This window comes from Mirounga angustirostris, unplaced genomic scaffold (assembly GCF_029215605.1).
Source record: "Mirounga angustirostris isolate CCGP_5_RB_7025 unplaced genomic scaffold, mMirAng1.0.hap1 SCAF_14, whole genome shotgun sequence".
In the NCBI taxonomy this organism is placed as follows: domain Eukaryota; kingdom Metazoa; phylum Chordata; class Mammalia; order Carnivora; family Phocidae; genus Mirounga; species Mirounga angustirostris.
This window is the reverse complement of record NW_026991722.1, coordinates 95294867-95309756: the sequence shown is the minus strand read 5'-3', so window position 1 is coordinate 95309756 and position 14890 is coordinate 95294867. Positions and strand designations below refer to the sequence as shown.

Below are 14890 nucleotides of genomic sequence, written 5' to 3'. Positions count from 1 at the left end.
AGAGACAAATACTCTATGACAACACTTTTATATGGAATCTAAAAACACCAAAAAACTGAGCTTAAAGATACAGCAGTCAGATTGGTGGTTGACAGGCAGGGGGATGGGTGTGAAATGGGTGACAGGGGTCAAAGGTTCAAACTTACAGGTATAAAGTCAGTCAGTCACAGGATGTAACGTACAACATGGCGGCTATATTTAATAACACTGTATTACAAGCTTCGAAGTTGTAAAGAGAGTGATCTTACAAGTTATCCTAAGGAAAAGGTCTTGTAAAACACTCCAAGACAAAACTGGATTTAAACAGGTAAGCCGTACACCATTGTTCAGGGGACTCAGAAAGTGCAGGGACCTGCCCAAATCTGTGCGGGAAACTGCCCTCCTGTTCCTCACAGAGGCTAAAGGAGAGCTTTGTACACTGGTGAGTGCGTGCACAGAACAGCATGTAAAGTGCTAGGCTCCTCTCTACCCAGAGCACTGGGCACTGCATCCCGCTTAGGGGTACAGGAAGAAGCAGGGAGTTCCTGGGAGATACTGAAAAAGTTGAGGAAGAACAATGCAGGGTGGATGGAAAGTGCCTTACCGGTTTTCCAAATCCCTGGGCATGTTCCATCGTGTAGGTGTCTTTTGAGATGCTACCAAAGGTCGCCGCTGCTGTCTACTCAGGCTCTTGCGGCTGGGCAGCCAACTTCTTTAACTCACTGGCAACCTCTTAGTCATCACTGTCTCTTGACCGTCATTCTAGGGGGAGAGGAACACATAAAAAGGGTCTCATTTCTCTCAGTTGGGATGGTCTGTCAGCTCTTGATCTGAATCACTAACCACCGCCGTTACATCTGTGCCCATAAAGCACTGCGAGTGAATAAAGACTACGATGGTAACAGAAATAGAGAATACTTATCCCTCTGTATTCCTCTGGGTTAGGCCCTATTCTAAGCTGTAAGGTGCAGAGTCAAGCAGAGAGGCATGAGGGTTTCGGATACGCCCCAAACATGGAGAGGTTGGAAGCACAGGTTTTGGAGCTGCAAAGACAAGGGCTTGAAATCTGGTTCCAAGCATTACCTGCGTCTCTAAGACTCAGAGGCCTATCAGGATCCTAGCCCACGGAGATGTGCAAACTGATAAAGGGTGTAGAATGCTTAGCCAGTGCCAGGCACAGAGCAGCTCCTCAATTAACTCACGATGATAATCATGGGGATGGCAATCAAGGTGTTCCTTCCCCAGTGCTAGCAATAACAGTAACTAATACTTCTGTGATATTAATCCCAAAGACTCTTACTGCACTTATCTCGTGCCAGGAACCATGATTTACATTGACTTTGGAAATGGGTTCTGTGTACTACTTCACTAAATCCCCAAAACAAGCCTATATAGGTCCTCTTTGCAGGCCCATCTCTCAGATGAGAATTCTGAGGCCTGGCGATTACCTATCTTGCTCAAGGACACACAGCTGGAAGTGGAATAAGAGGAATGACAACCTGTACTCTGAACCAGTCTAGAGGAAACCCATTACCTACGTTAAATCTGCACCATAACCCTAAGGTTTGGCTGTTCTGCCCACTTTACAGATGGAGAGACTGAAGCTCAGGCCCAGGGCAGAGGCCGAACTCACCTGGCCTCCCCAATGGGAGGAAGCAGGACTTGGCACTCCGTCTCAGGCTTGGCCACTGGGTCTGTGTGGCCCCCTGTGTCCCCTGCAGATACCAGGCTGAGGGGCACCTCTTCCTCGGAACCGCAGCATGCTAGGGTTCCAAGGACGCCGATGCCCCCGGCTCCCTCTGCTCCCAGCCATACCGCCACTGCCCCCAGCTACCGCCACTGCCCCCAGCTACCGCCACTGACACCCGCTGCCCATCACAGACGATGCTTCTGACCGCCGACGCGGCTGGCCCACGCTGCCGCCCTCTGCCGCCTGCTGCTTGCTGGCACTGACTGCCCAGCGCTGACCCTGCCCCTACCGCCACCGGGCCGCTGCCCCCGCCAGTTGCTGCCAATTATCGCTGCCTACCGCCCCAGCCACCTACCTGCCGCTGCCGCCTGCCACCCTTGCCTGCATCCCCTTGCCTCCGCCTGCCTGCCCCTTTCCCCTGCCGCTGCCTGCTACCTCCTTCCACCGCCCGCCGCCCTTGCCTGCCTGCCGCGGCCGCCTGCCTGCGTGCCGTTGCTTACCACAGCCTGCCACCGCTTCCTGCCGCCGCCTGCAATCGCCTACCGCCGCCGCCCACCACACTTGACTGCCGCTACCTGCCTCCCTGCCCCCACCGCTTACTGCCGCCCCCTGCCTCCACTGCCTCCACCGCCCCCCGCTGCCACATACTGACCCCACTAACCCGGCAACTACCGCTGCCGCCGCCCGCTGCTGATACTCCCACTGCTGCCTCTGCTGCCCGGAGCTTCCTCTGCTGCCCAACGTGGAAGCTGACTGGCGCCAGCAATACTGCTAACGCCGCTGACGCCGCTGACGCCGCTGACGCCGCTGACGCCGCTGACGCCGCTGACGCCGCTGACGCCGCTGACGCCGCTGACGCCGCCGCGTAACCCGACTCTACCCGCCGGCGCTTCCGGCGCCCCTCCCCACGCTGACCGTCGCTGCCGCCGCTGACCCGCCTGCTGCTGACCCCGCCCCTATCGCGGCGCCTGCTTCCCGCGCCGGTGACTCCGGCTGAAGCCAATGGCACCTGCTGTTGAGGCTGCCACACACCGCCACCCGATGACCCGGGGCTGCCCAAAGCTGGCGCCCCTGCAGCCCTTGCCGCCCCTGCAGCCGCTGCAGCCGCAGACGCCCCCCGCTAGTGCTGTCACCGCTGCAACCTCTGCTGCTGCCCGCTGCCGCCTGCCACCGACTGCCACCGCCTGCCTGCCGCTGCCTGCAGCCACTGCCCACCAATGCTGCCACCGCCGCCTGCCACTGCCTGCCTGCTGCCGCCACCAGTCAGTACTACCACTGCCGTCTGCCACTGCCGCCCCCTGCTGCCGCTTACCTCTGCCTGCCGCCGCCACCTGCCTTCTGCCACCCACCGCCCTTGCCTGCGCCTGCAGCCTGCTGCCCGCCGGCATCCATGACCGCCTGCCTGCCGCCGCCGCCGTCTGCTGCCACAGCCTGGCTCCACCGGGCCCAGCTACCTAACCCCGAGAATGCATGCCAACGCTGCCTGCCTACCCCCACCGCTGCCGGCACCACCGGCCTACCGCTGCCACCTCCCTAATGCTGCTCTCTGCCACCTGCCTGTCCCCGCCGCCTGCCTGCTGCCGCCGCCTGCTATATCCTTGCACCACCCGCGGCCCTTACCTGCCGTGGCCTGCCTGCCAGCCACTGCTTACTGTAGCCTGAACCTGCTACCTTTTACCTGCCGCCACTGCCTGCCTACCGCTGGCGCCTGCAGCCCGCTGCCCCCACTGCCTGCCTCCGCTGCAGCCTGCCTCCTCCTGCCACCTTCCCGCGCCACCTGCCTCCGCTGTCTGCCACCGCTTCCTGCCACTGCCGCCTGACACCGCTGCCGGTTGCCCGCCACGGCCCGCTGCCGCTTCCTTACCACCGCCGCCTGCTGCCGCTTACCACTGCCCGCCACCGCAGTCCGCCACCAACGCATGCCTACTACTGCCGCCTCCCAACAGTTGCAATTCCCGCCTTCCTAACACTGCTGCCTGCGGCCACCACCTGTCCCCGCCAACCGCCTGCCACTGCTTCCTGCCACCACCGCCTGTTGCCATCTGCGGCTACTGCCACCAGCCTCTGCTGCCTAACCTCGACGATGGTTGCCAACGTTGCCTGCCTACCGCCGCCACCTGCTGCCGCTGCCCCCTGCAGCCCGCTTGGCCCCACCGCCAGCCGCTGCCACCTGCCGCCGCTGCTGTCTGCTGCCCTCACTGCCTGCCCCCGCTGCGGCCCGCATCCCCCTGACACCTGCCCCTGCCGCCGCTTTCTGCCACCGCTTACGGCCGGCTGCGACTGTTAGCCGCCGCTTCCTGCCTGGCCCCTGCTGCCTGCAGCCCGCCACGGCCTGCAGCATCGCCGCCTACCCCCGCCTACTGCCACTTACCACTACCCGCCACGGCAGCCCCCCGCCAGCACATGCCTACCGCTGCCGCCTACCTAACGCTGCTGCCTGGACCTGCGCCTGCCGCCGCTTACCACTGCCTGCCCCCGTCTGCCACCTCTTGCCGCCGCCGCCCCCTGCCTGCCCATAGCCGGGGCCTGCCGGCCGCCACTACCTGACCCCACCACTGCCCGCCGCCACTTCCTGCCGCCACTGCCTGTTGCCACCTGCGGCTACTGCGTACCCCCAGTGCTGCAGCATGCCTGCAACTGTCTGCCAGCTGCCTGCCGCAGCCTGCCTGCCCCCGCCCACTGCCGCCGCCGCCGCCTGCTACCTCCTTCCACCGCCCGCGGCCCTGGCCTGCCTGCCGCCGCCGCCTGCCTGCCTGCCGCTTCTTACCCAAGCCCGCCACCGCTTCCTGCCGCCGCCTGCAATCACCTACCGCCGCCGCCCACCACACTTGCCTGCCGCTACCTGCCTCCCTGCCCCCACCGCTTACTGCCGCCCCCTGCCTCCCCTGCCTCCACCGCCTCCCGCTGCCACATACTGACCCCCACTAACCCGGGACCTACCGCTGCCGCCGCTCGCTGCTGATACTCCTGCTGCTGCCTCTGCTGCCCAGAGCGTCCGCTGCTACCCAACGCTGAAGCCGACTGACGCCAGCACTACTCCTGACGCCGCGAACGCCGCGGACGCCGCTAACGCCGGGGACGCCGCCGCGTAACCCGCAGATGCCCGCCGGCGCTTCCGGAGCCCCTCCCCACACTGACCCACGCTGCCAACGCTGACCCGCCTGCTGCTGACCCCGCCCCTATCGCGGCGCCTGCTTCCCCCGCCCGTGACTCCGGCTGAAGCCAATGCCACCTGCTGCTGAGGCTGCCACACACCGCCACCCAATGACCCGGGGCTGCCCAAAGCTGGCGCCCCTGCAGCCCTTGCCGCCCCTGTAGCCACTGCAGGCGAGGACGCCACCCGCTGGTGCTGTCACCACTGCCACCTCTGCTGCTGCCCGCTGCCACCTGTCACCGACTTCCACCACCTGCCTGCCGCTGCCTGCCACCGCCTCCTGCCACCGCATGCCTGCTGCCGCCACCAGTCAGTACTACCACTGCCGCCCCCTGCTGCCACTTACCTCTGCCTGCCGCCGCCACCTGCCTTCTGCAACCCACCGCCCTTGCCTGCGCCCGCCGCCTGCTGCCCGCCGCATCCGTGGCCGCCTGCCTGCCACCGCCGTCTGCTGCCGCAGCCTGGTTCCACCGGGCCCAGCTACCTAACCCCGAGAATGCATGCCAAAGCTGCCTGCCTAACCCCACCGCTGACAGCACCGCCGGCCTAACGCTGCCACCTGCCAATCGCCACAGCTGCCGCCTGCCTAATGCTGATGTCTGCCACCTGCCTGCTGCCACCACCTGCTATATCCTTGCACCACCCGCGGCCCTTACCTGCCGTGGCCTGCCTGCCAGCCGCTGCTTACTGCAGCCTGCACCTGCTACCTCTTATCTGCCGCCACTGCCTGCCTACCGCTGGCGCCTGCAGCCCGCTGCCCCCACTGCCTGCCTCCGCTGCAGCCTGCCTCCTCCTGCCACCTTCCCGCGCCACCTGCCTCTGCTGTCTGTCACCGCTTCCTGCCACTGCCTCCTGACACCGCTGCCGCTGCTTCCTGTTGCCGCCTGCCTGCCGCTTGCCGGGGCTTGCCTGCCTGCCGCCCCAGCTGCCTGCGTCCCACCGCTTCCTGCCGCCGACGCCTGCTACCTCCTCGCACCGCCCGCCTCCCTTGCTTGTGGCTGCCTGACTGCCAGCCACTGCTTACCACAGCCTGCCCGCGCTGCTGCCTGCTGCCACTGTCGCCTGCCCTGCCGCCTGCCTTCACTTCCTGCCGCCGCTTCCTGTCACCACCTGCCGCCGCCGCTGCCCCCTGCCCCGCCGCTTGCCTTCGCTTCCTGCCGCCGCTTCCTGTCACCGCCTTTCGCCGCCAATGCCGCCTGCCCCGCCGCCTGCCTTCGCTTCCTGCCGCCGCTTCCTGTCACCACCTGCCGGCCCGCTGCCACTGCCGCCTGCCTTCGCTTCCTGCCGACGCTTCCTGCCACCTCCTGCTGCCAAGGTGCCTGCCCCGCCGCCTGCCTTCACTGTGTCACTTTACCAGCACCGCGTGGACAAACCACATGGGACACATTGACTGTTTTCATAGCTCCCCCTCTTCCTGATGCAATGGCCACATTTAGATGGAAAATACTACTTCAATACGTGAAAGAAGAACCATCAAGGGCAGCATTCTAGCAAGTGATTTAAGAGAAGGGGGAAAGGACTAGGCCACTCTTCTCTCCCCTTCTCTCTGGGAGGACTGGTGTGATCTTGGGAATTTGCTAGAACAGCTCAGGGAACTCCTGGAAAGAACAGCTGCATCTTCTGTCGATCAGCACTCACATCTGGGACTGCCTAGAGTTGGAGAAGGCCCAGTTCTCCAGGTGAGCACCTGTTTGCACCATTCGCCATGTCACCACCTGAACAGGCTGGTGTCAACGTCCTCACATTTAAAAGAAGGATGAGCATCATGACACCAACTTCATAAAGCTGTCATGAGACCTGAATGCCCCCACAAAACTCTTAACACAGACGCTGGCATATTGTGTGTGCTCAAGAGATACTAACTCTTATGATCATTACTAATAACATATTAAAGTTTTCCACGACTAGAACCTTCCACAGATCTTGTTTTTTTTCCGGAATCGGTCATGGGTATTATATTTGACCAAAGATATACATTTAGGAGATAGTTTCCAAGGGGTGAAGATGCATTGTGTCCATAAAACAGTTTTCTGCTGGAGCCCACATAGCCTTGCCTGCTTCAAATGCAGTGGGTAGCTCATGTCTGCTCTAGAGATTAGAAACACTACATGGGGAGCTTAAGGACCCCATGGTTCTGATTGTGTGACCTCCTGGAACAGAATGTCATTCAACCTACTAAACCTCAGATTCCTCAACATCGCAATACACTTTACCGGATAATCTTAGAGATCCTCTCCAGGCAAAAATTCCAGTTCAACAGTTTTATAACCCAAGCTTTGGAGAATTTGTCTGCCATGTTTGCTCCTCTATTCCCAATCCCTGCCACAGAGAAGACACTAAATAAGCATTTGTAGAGTAAAAACATGGATAAATAAAAAAGATCCACTTGAAAAAATAAATCCAATTGATCCTTTTCCTCTTGAAGAAAAAAAAAAAAATTCATTAATTAGATACTTCCAAAATTTAATATTTCTGTCTATTTTGTTGTGCTGCCCATGTATTAACTGTGTAAAGCAATAATAATGCCTTCTTTTTTTTAATTTATTTTTTTATTCTTATGTTAATCCCCATACATTACATCGTTAGTTTTAGATGAAGTGTTCCATGATTCATTGTTTGTGCATAACACTCAGTGCTCCATGCAGAATGTGCCCTCCTCAATACCCACCACCAGGCTAACCCATCCTCCCACCCCCTCCCCTCTAGAACCCTCAGTTTGTTTTTCAGAGTCCATTGTCTCTCATGGTTCGTCTACCCCTCCGATTTCCCCCGCTTTATTCTTCCCCTCCCGCTACCTTCTTCTTTTTTTTTTTTCTTAACATATATTGCATTTGTTTCAGAGGTACAGATCTGAGACTCAACAGTCTTGCACAATTCACAGAGCTTACCAGAGCACATACTCTCCCCAGTGTCTATCACCCAGTCACCCCATCCCTCCCAACCCACCCCCCACTCGAACAACACTCAGTTTGTTTCCTGCGATTAAGAATTCCTCATATCAGTGAGATCATAGGATACATGTCTTTCTCTGTTTGACTTATTTCACTCAACATAGTACCCTCCAGTTGCATCCACGTCGTTGCAAATGGCAAGATCTCATTCCTTTTGATGGCTGCATAATATTCCATTGTATATATATACCACCTCTTCTTTATCCATTCATCTGTCGATGGACATCTTGGCTCTTTCCACAGTTTGGCTATTGTGGACATTGCTGCTATAAACATCGGGGTGCATGTACCCCTTCGGAACCCTACCTTTGTATCTTTGGGGTAAATACCCAGTAGTGTAATTGCTGGATCATAGGGTAGCTCTATTTTCAACTTTTTGACGAACCTCCATACAGTTTTCCAGAGTGATAATGCCTTCTTTTTTTAAAATTTAAATTCAATTAGCCAACATATAGTACATCATTAGTTTTTCGTGTAGTGTTCAATGACTCATTAGTTGCATATAACACCCAATGCATATCACAACACGTGCCCTCCTTAAAAATCCCATCACCCAATTACCCCATCCCCCCACCCACCTCCCTTTCCACAACCCTCAGTTTTTTTCCTGGAGTCAAGAGTCTCTCACGGTTTGTCTCCTTCTCTGATCTTTCCTCCCTTCCCCTATGATCCTCTGCATTGTTCCTTATATTCCACTGCCTTCTTGGGCTTACAGTGAATACAATAAAATATAGTTCAGCAATGATATGTAGATTGTGGGAGTAGTAAATGAAGTTAAAGTATTCTAGTGTCCTCATATTTTCTGGGAAAAGATCAGAGGCTCTAATTTATATTTGTCTGTAGTAAGTCAAAGGCATACTTTTTACCTTTGATTGCAGTTACTAAAAGAATAGTAAGTGAATGTATTACTTCTGTAGTGCATTGAATGGTGGCCCGCAAAATGATATGTCAACATCTTAACTCCTGGAGCCTGTGAATGTGATCATATTTAGATATAGAGTACACAGATGTAATTAAGTTAAGGATATTGAGAGATCATTGTAGATTGCCCAGGTGCACACTAAATCCAATGATAGGTGTCCTTCTAACAAACAGAAGAAGATGGACGCACAAAAGGGAACACTATGGGACAGCAGAGTCAGAGATTAGAGTGACAATGTCACAAGCCAAAGAATGAGAACAGACACCAGAACTGAAGAGGCAAAGAAGGATTCCCTCCTAGAATGGCTGGAGGGAGCATGGCCCTGCTGACTCCTTGACTTCATGCTCTTGGCCTCCAGAACTGTGTTCAAGCCACCGTGTTTGTAATAATTGATTATAGCAGCCATAGGAAATTGAGAAGTCTTTTATTTTAATTTTTTTCTCTTTCATTATTCAACCAATTTCTTACTTTATCAACTTTTTTTAACATCTTTTTTTTCATTTTTACACTTACATTTTATCCTTTCATTGTATTTAATTTTATTTTTGTATATATATAAGTTTTTCTTTCTTTACAATTTTGGGATGCAGTTTCTTCTAACAAATAGACCAAAATACACCCAGAATTTAGCATATGGTTCTCTTCTCTTCACCTATCTGATCGTATTCTCTCTTTTTTGTCTTTGTTTTGTTTTGTTTTCTTAAAGTCATTTTTGTACTTTCATCTTTACACTTACATTCTATCCTTTCAATGTATTTAATGTTATTTTTGTATATATATGTTATTCTTTCTTTATAATTTTGAGATGTAGTTTCTTCAAACAAACTGAACAAAATACGCTCAGGATATAATGTATAGCTCTGTTCTGTTCACCTGTTTATATTCCTGTCTTCTTTTTTTCATTTTTTTCTTTTTTAATTTTCATGTCTACAGTTACATTCTATTCTTTCACTGTATTTTATTTTATTATTGTACACACATAAGTTTTTCTTACTTTACAATTTTGGGATCTAGTTTTCTAACAAACAGACCAAAATACACACAGGATCCAGTGTATTGCTCTATTCTGTTCACGTCTGGTTATATTCTCCTTTTGATTCTTTAATTTCAATTTTTTTTTTTTTTAGTTTAAGATCTCTCCTGATTTGTTTAGTGTATATTTCTCTGGGGTCATTGCTGTCATTGTGGTATTTTGTTCTTTCATTCATCTATTCTTCCTGGACAAAATGGTCTAAGACAGAAAAACTCACCTCAACAAAAGAGAACAAGAGGCAGTACTGACTTCCAAGGACCTAATCAGTATGGAGGTAAGTAAGATGTCAGAACTAGAGTTCAGAATAATGATTATAAAGATAATAGATGGGCTTGAAAAAAGCATAGAAGACACTACAGAATCTCTTTCTGGAGAAATGAAAGAACTAAAATCTGCGCGTGTTGAAATCAAAAAGGCTATTAATGTGATGCAATTAAAAATGGAGGGAGATCCCTGGGACATTTGCAGACAGGACCAGGAGTCCCTGAAGCCAAGGGAAACTTCAGATCAGGAGAACGGGCCTCGCCCGGGAAGGAGGCCTGAACACTTTGCCCTGATTGTCTTGTGCGCACGGACGGACGTGACCTGGCCCTGCCTTGAGCCCCTAGGTTTGCTGTAGTGCCAGGTGGGCCTGAGTGGCTGGGCTCCGGGCCGGGATCAGCCCTTCCCACCTCCCCCAGGGCTTGTGTGATTGAGACAACTTTCTACTTCATGGCAAAGTCAGGGGCAACTGTTTTCTGGAACCTGGCTGGCCTCCCCTCCCCCAGCCCAACTGCTCTGCCCTGGTTGCCGGGCACCGTTGACCTCATAGGTGGAACTCTCCACAGGATTCTCAGTGGTCCGTTGTGGCCACAGGACTCTGGCACTTGGAGACAGAGCTGTGGAGCCTGACGCAGCCATGGAGGGCGCCCTCTTGGCCACCAGATCCACTTGCCAGCTGGTGTTGGAGCACCTGTGGGGGGCGCTGCAGCTGATTTCTGAAAGCTGGGGACACACCCCGAGTCTCCCCGTGTTGCCCTGTGCGGTGCTCATATGGACTGTGCTGCTGGTTCTCCTAGTGAAGAGACAACTCACTCGAAGAAGCGCGAAGGCACTGGGCCACAGGGGCTCTGCCCGCCACGAAGTGTGTGGAGCCCGCCGTGAGGAGAGTGGCCCAACCACACAAGCCGAGGCCGCCCTCAGGCCGCCCGCGGTGGTGGCCAGTCCTCCCTTGTTACAAGCCCTGTGCTTGTCGGCAATGAACACAGAACTGAGCAGGCTGGTGGATAGGGACACTGTCAACTTTTTGAGGAAGGTACTGAAGGAACTGGACCAGCCTCCCGACCTGCCCCAGGTCCCTAGGGAAAAACCCATCCTCAGAACATCGGAGAAGGATGGAAAACAGCTTCTGACGAAAAGAACGAAGGATCAGAGTGAAAACACTCCTTTTCCAGAAGGTCCCGAACCGCTCAACCAAGAAGTTTCGAGATGGAGGCAGAAAGGGCAGGAGAAGGAGGAGGAAGAAAGGCTGGAGCCGTCGAAGGCATGCATGGAGCTGGTCCCGAAAGATCAAGCCGGCTAGTCCCCGTCCAGGGCCGGACCCGGGCTGCAGGCCGTCCCCCCGCCTGACCTCCCTGCAGAGCACAACGGTGCTGGGACCCAGGGAGTCCAGCCAAAGAGGGGAGCAGGAAATGGTGATCAGCCCGCCCATCGGGCAGCAGTGGATCTGAAGGGCGTCCCTGAGGATGCTGGCTGCCCTGGGTCCCCTCCAAGTCCCGAAGGGGAACAGCAACACAGAGCCAGACGACTGTGGGCAGAAAGGCAAGAGATCGTGGAGCTGACACGACAAATCCACAGCCTGTAAACCCAGGAAGCCTCTTTGCAGAAGGAAACTTCACAGCTGGACAAGGAGATTCAGCCGCTGAAGCTGAAACTTCAGAACCCCCTGGATGAACAGGAGCAATACATCCTGCAACTTGACCGAAAAGCGTTTCAGGCGCAAGCTCAGTGCTTGGAAATGAAGAAGAAACTGGCCAGCGTGCACAGAGAAATGAACTTCACGTGCCAGATTCGCAACCTCTACAAGAAGATGGCCCAAGACCTGGGCAAAGAGCTGGAGAGAACCACCTCCTACTATCATCGCAAGCTGGTCCTCTTCCATCAGGACAGAGTCGCGAAGAGCTGGGTGGTGGCTGCATCCAGAGAGAGGGAGTTCCAGGAGCTAAGGAAAGAGAATGATCACTTGAGGCGGATGCTAGCCGGTGTGGAGTCCAGCTGCCGGCCTGTCCTGAGGGACCCTCTTGGTCCTGCTGCTCCGCCCACAGCCCACGCAGGCTGGGAAGTGTCAGGGGGTACCCGGGGTCATCAGGCCCCCAGGGGGGATGGGAGGTCCACCGTGAGGGCCCCGGGACCCGGAGTCGCCAGCAAGGGTGACCGGGCTCAGGGCAGCCGGGCTCTGAGCAGCCAAAGCCCGGCTCAGCATCTGCGCAGAGCTCCGTGAAGAACGTCTGATGGCTCTCTCTCTAGTAAAACGGCTACCATTTCGGAACTGATGCCACAGTGACTCTCTGCAGGATAGCGGTGGAACCCCATCACAGACTGTGTAACTAGAGCTTTGTCCACATTGTCATGAATACATAGCTTCCCTGCCGGACGCTTTAGAACTCTCGGCTGTAGGTATGGTGGTCGGATTTAAATTAATGCCACTGGGACTGAAGACATCCTCTATTGTGGACATAGACAGAGACTTTCAAACAAGACCATTTCTGTGCTCTAGGACTAGGGTTACAGTTACGCAGAAATAACTCAGTATTTATGTGATTGCCTTAAAAAAAGAGAACAGAAAAACCTTAAACAAAACATCTCACTCAAACTGTATGAAAGAGTTTGTGCTGTCTTAAATTCAAATTTTAGTCCTAAAACTCATATTTTAGTCCTAAATTCAAATTTTAGTCCTAAATTCAAATTTTAGTCTTAAATTCAAATTTTAGTCCTAAATTCACATTTTAGTCCTAAGTTCATATTTTAGTTCTGAATTCATATTTTAGTCCTAAATTCATAGCAATAGTTTAGTCTTAAATTTATAGATAGGAAAACTTAGGAATTTGCAACCATTTCTTCCTTGTTCTGCAATTTTTTTCTTCTTAGCCTCTGTTGTTTTGTTTAAGATACTGTTTGTTGTTTAACATTTGTGAATTTTATGCAGTCAAAATACAAACTTTTCTCCTGATAACAAGCATACACTCCCATGCACGTGGACGCGTGCACACGCACACACCCCAGGATGCAAACCTAGACTATTGTAGTTGTTTTATGAATTCATATTTTAGTCTTTAATTCTTATTTTAGTCCTAAATTCATGGGATTAATTTAATCTTAAACTTATAGATAGGAAAGCTTAAGAATCTGCAACCATTTCTTCCTTGTTCCGTGATTTTTTTCTTAATCTTTGTTGTTTTGTTTATGATACTATTTATTGTTTAACACTTATATATTTTAAGCAGTCAAAATACAACGTTTTCTCCCGAAGACAAGCATACACTCCCATGCACGTGGACACGTGCACACGCGCACGCCCCAGAATGCAGAATCTAGACTATTGTAGTTGTTTTTTGAGTACCTGGAAAATGTAAAAATAGAATTGACAATTTCATTAATTGCTTGTAGATAAATAAATTACTGAAAGGAAAAAAACGTGTGTGTGCAATGTGTAAAGAGAGGAAAGTCTCCTTGATCTTCTGCACAGAGAGCAGAGTCTCCAAATGGACCAGGGAAGATCCCAGGCAGAAGCGCTTCTCCCACAGGGTCTGGAGGAAGAGGCCAGGGGACAGTCCCCAGCTGAAGCAGGGAGTAGGGCAGGACCAAGGAGGGGGCTCCCAGCCTCCAGCCACAGGGGGAGGTGGTCCCACCCCTGGGCCTGGAGGGAGGACAGGGAGGTGGCATCTGCTGAGCCCAGTGGGGGGCTGTCCCAGGAATGGTGCAGGGCCGCCCCCAGAGGGCCTGGAGAGCAGACAGGAGTCAGCCTTGGGCACAGGGCAGACAGAAGAGGGTTCAGGAGCAATTTGGAGAACGACCCGCAATCATGACTCTCTTTGACCCAAAGTGTGCCTGTGTGTGTTACTGCCTGCATTTGCGCCCACATATGTAGTGAGAATCTCTGCAGCTTCTACGATGTCTTTGGCACTGGGCCGCCGTGGCTCTCTAACTGTCCCTGCTACAGGCTGGGGTGGGGTGGCAGGGCAGGGGGGCTCTCTGGAGGAGGTGGCCTCTGAGCTGAACACTGATGGATAAGCAGCGGTTATCAGTGGTGCTTTCACACTTGAAAGAGCATGTGAAAATCTTGGAGACCTTGTTACAGAAAGATTTTGATTTCAAGTTGTGGAGCTGAGAGCTTGCACGGCCCCCACGTGAGCTCTATGCTGGGACCAGACATGGAGTAGGAAGGATCCTTAGATGATGATGGGCTAGGAGCGAGTGGGGGCAGGTGGATGGCGCAAAGGCATTTCCGGCAGAAGGCACACACAGGCAAAACCACGGGACACAAAACAGCCTAGTCTGGTGAGCAAGGCAAGGTTGTGCAGTTAGCTTTCTGGAGCCCAGAAACTCAACGCTGGGAGGGTGCGAACAGGAGTCGGAATAGATGCACACCCTGTGCACATGTACTGTTCCCAATTACGCTGTCCAGGGCTCCTGTCCTAACGGGCAATCTTGTCCCGCTAGAGAACCTCTCTCCTGACTCACAAGCACCTAGAATACTCTAATCTTGGGGTGCCAACGGCCATCATGTTGCTTTTGGAAATCCTCCGAGAACATAAGCTATCACAGAGAAAACAGTAGAGCCAAAAGACAGCAAGAAACAAAATCCTGATACCTGGACCCTTGATCCAGCTGTTCCTGAAGCTTCTTTCCGAGTCTCAGAAAGGACCTAACCTGAGTCCCCTTTGAGGCTTAAGCAGGTTGAGATAAGTTTCTACCACCTGCATATGAAAGAATCCTGCTGGTTATATTTTATAATAGTTCTGCTGATAGCAAACCCTGTCTTCAGGAGAAGGCACTGTCCAAAGTCACAGAGTCCATCAGAACAGACAAGGTGAGACAGCTCACAGGTTCAGTTGGCCACACTCAGGCTCCTACCTTACAAGTATAAGGACAGTGACAAGCTTCCCTGTTTCTGGCACTGCAG

The 14890-nt window shown here is 53.4% G+C and overlaps 1 protein-coding gene across 1 annotated transcript in view; it reads left to right on the top strand.

Annotated features, from left to right (window-relative positions):
* Positions 1–992: 992 nt before the first annotated feature.
* The window catches only part of LOC135362488 (proline-rich protein 36-like), a 51053-nt gene continuing 37155 nt past the window's right edge, over positions 993–14890 (top strand). Inside the window, exons 1-8 of the mRNA XM_064577718.1 lie at positions 993–1000; positions 2394–2534; positions 2765–3137; positions 3327–3938; positions 3991–4146; positions 4189–4467; positions 4660–4757; positions 4988–6138. Of these exons, the coding sequence (XP_064433788.1) occupies positions 993–1000; positions 2394–2534; positions 2765–3137; positions 3327–3938; positions 3991–4146; positions 4189–4467; positions 4660–4757; positions 4988–6138 (2818 nt within the window). The remainder of the gene's footprint in view (positions 1001–2393; positions 2535–2764; positions 3138–3326; positions 3939–3990; positions 4147–4188; positions 4468–4659; positions 4758–4987; positions 6139–14890) is intronic.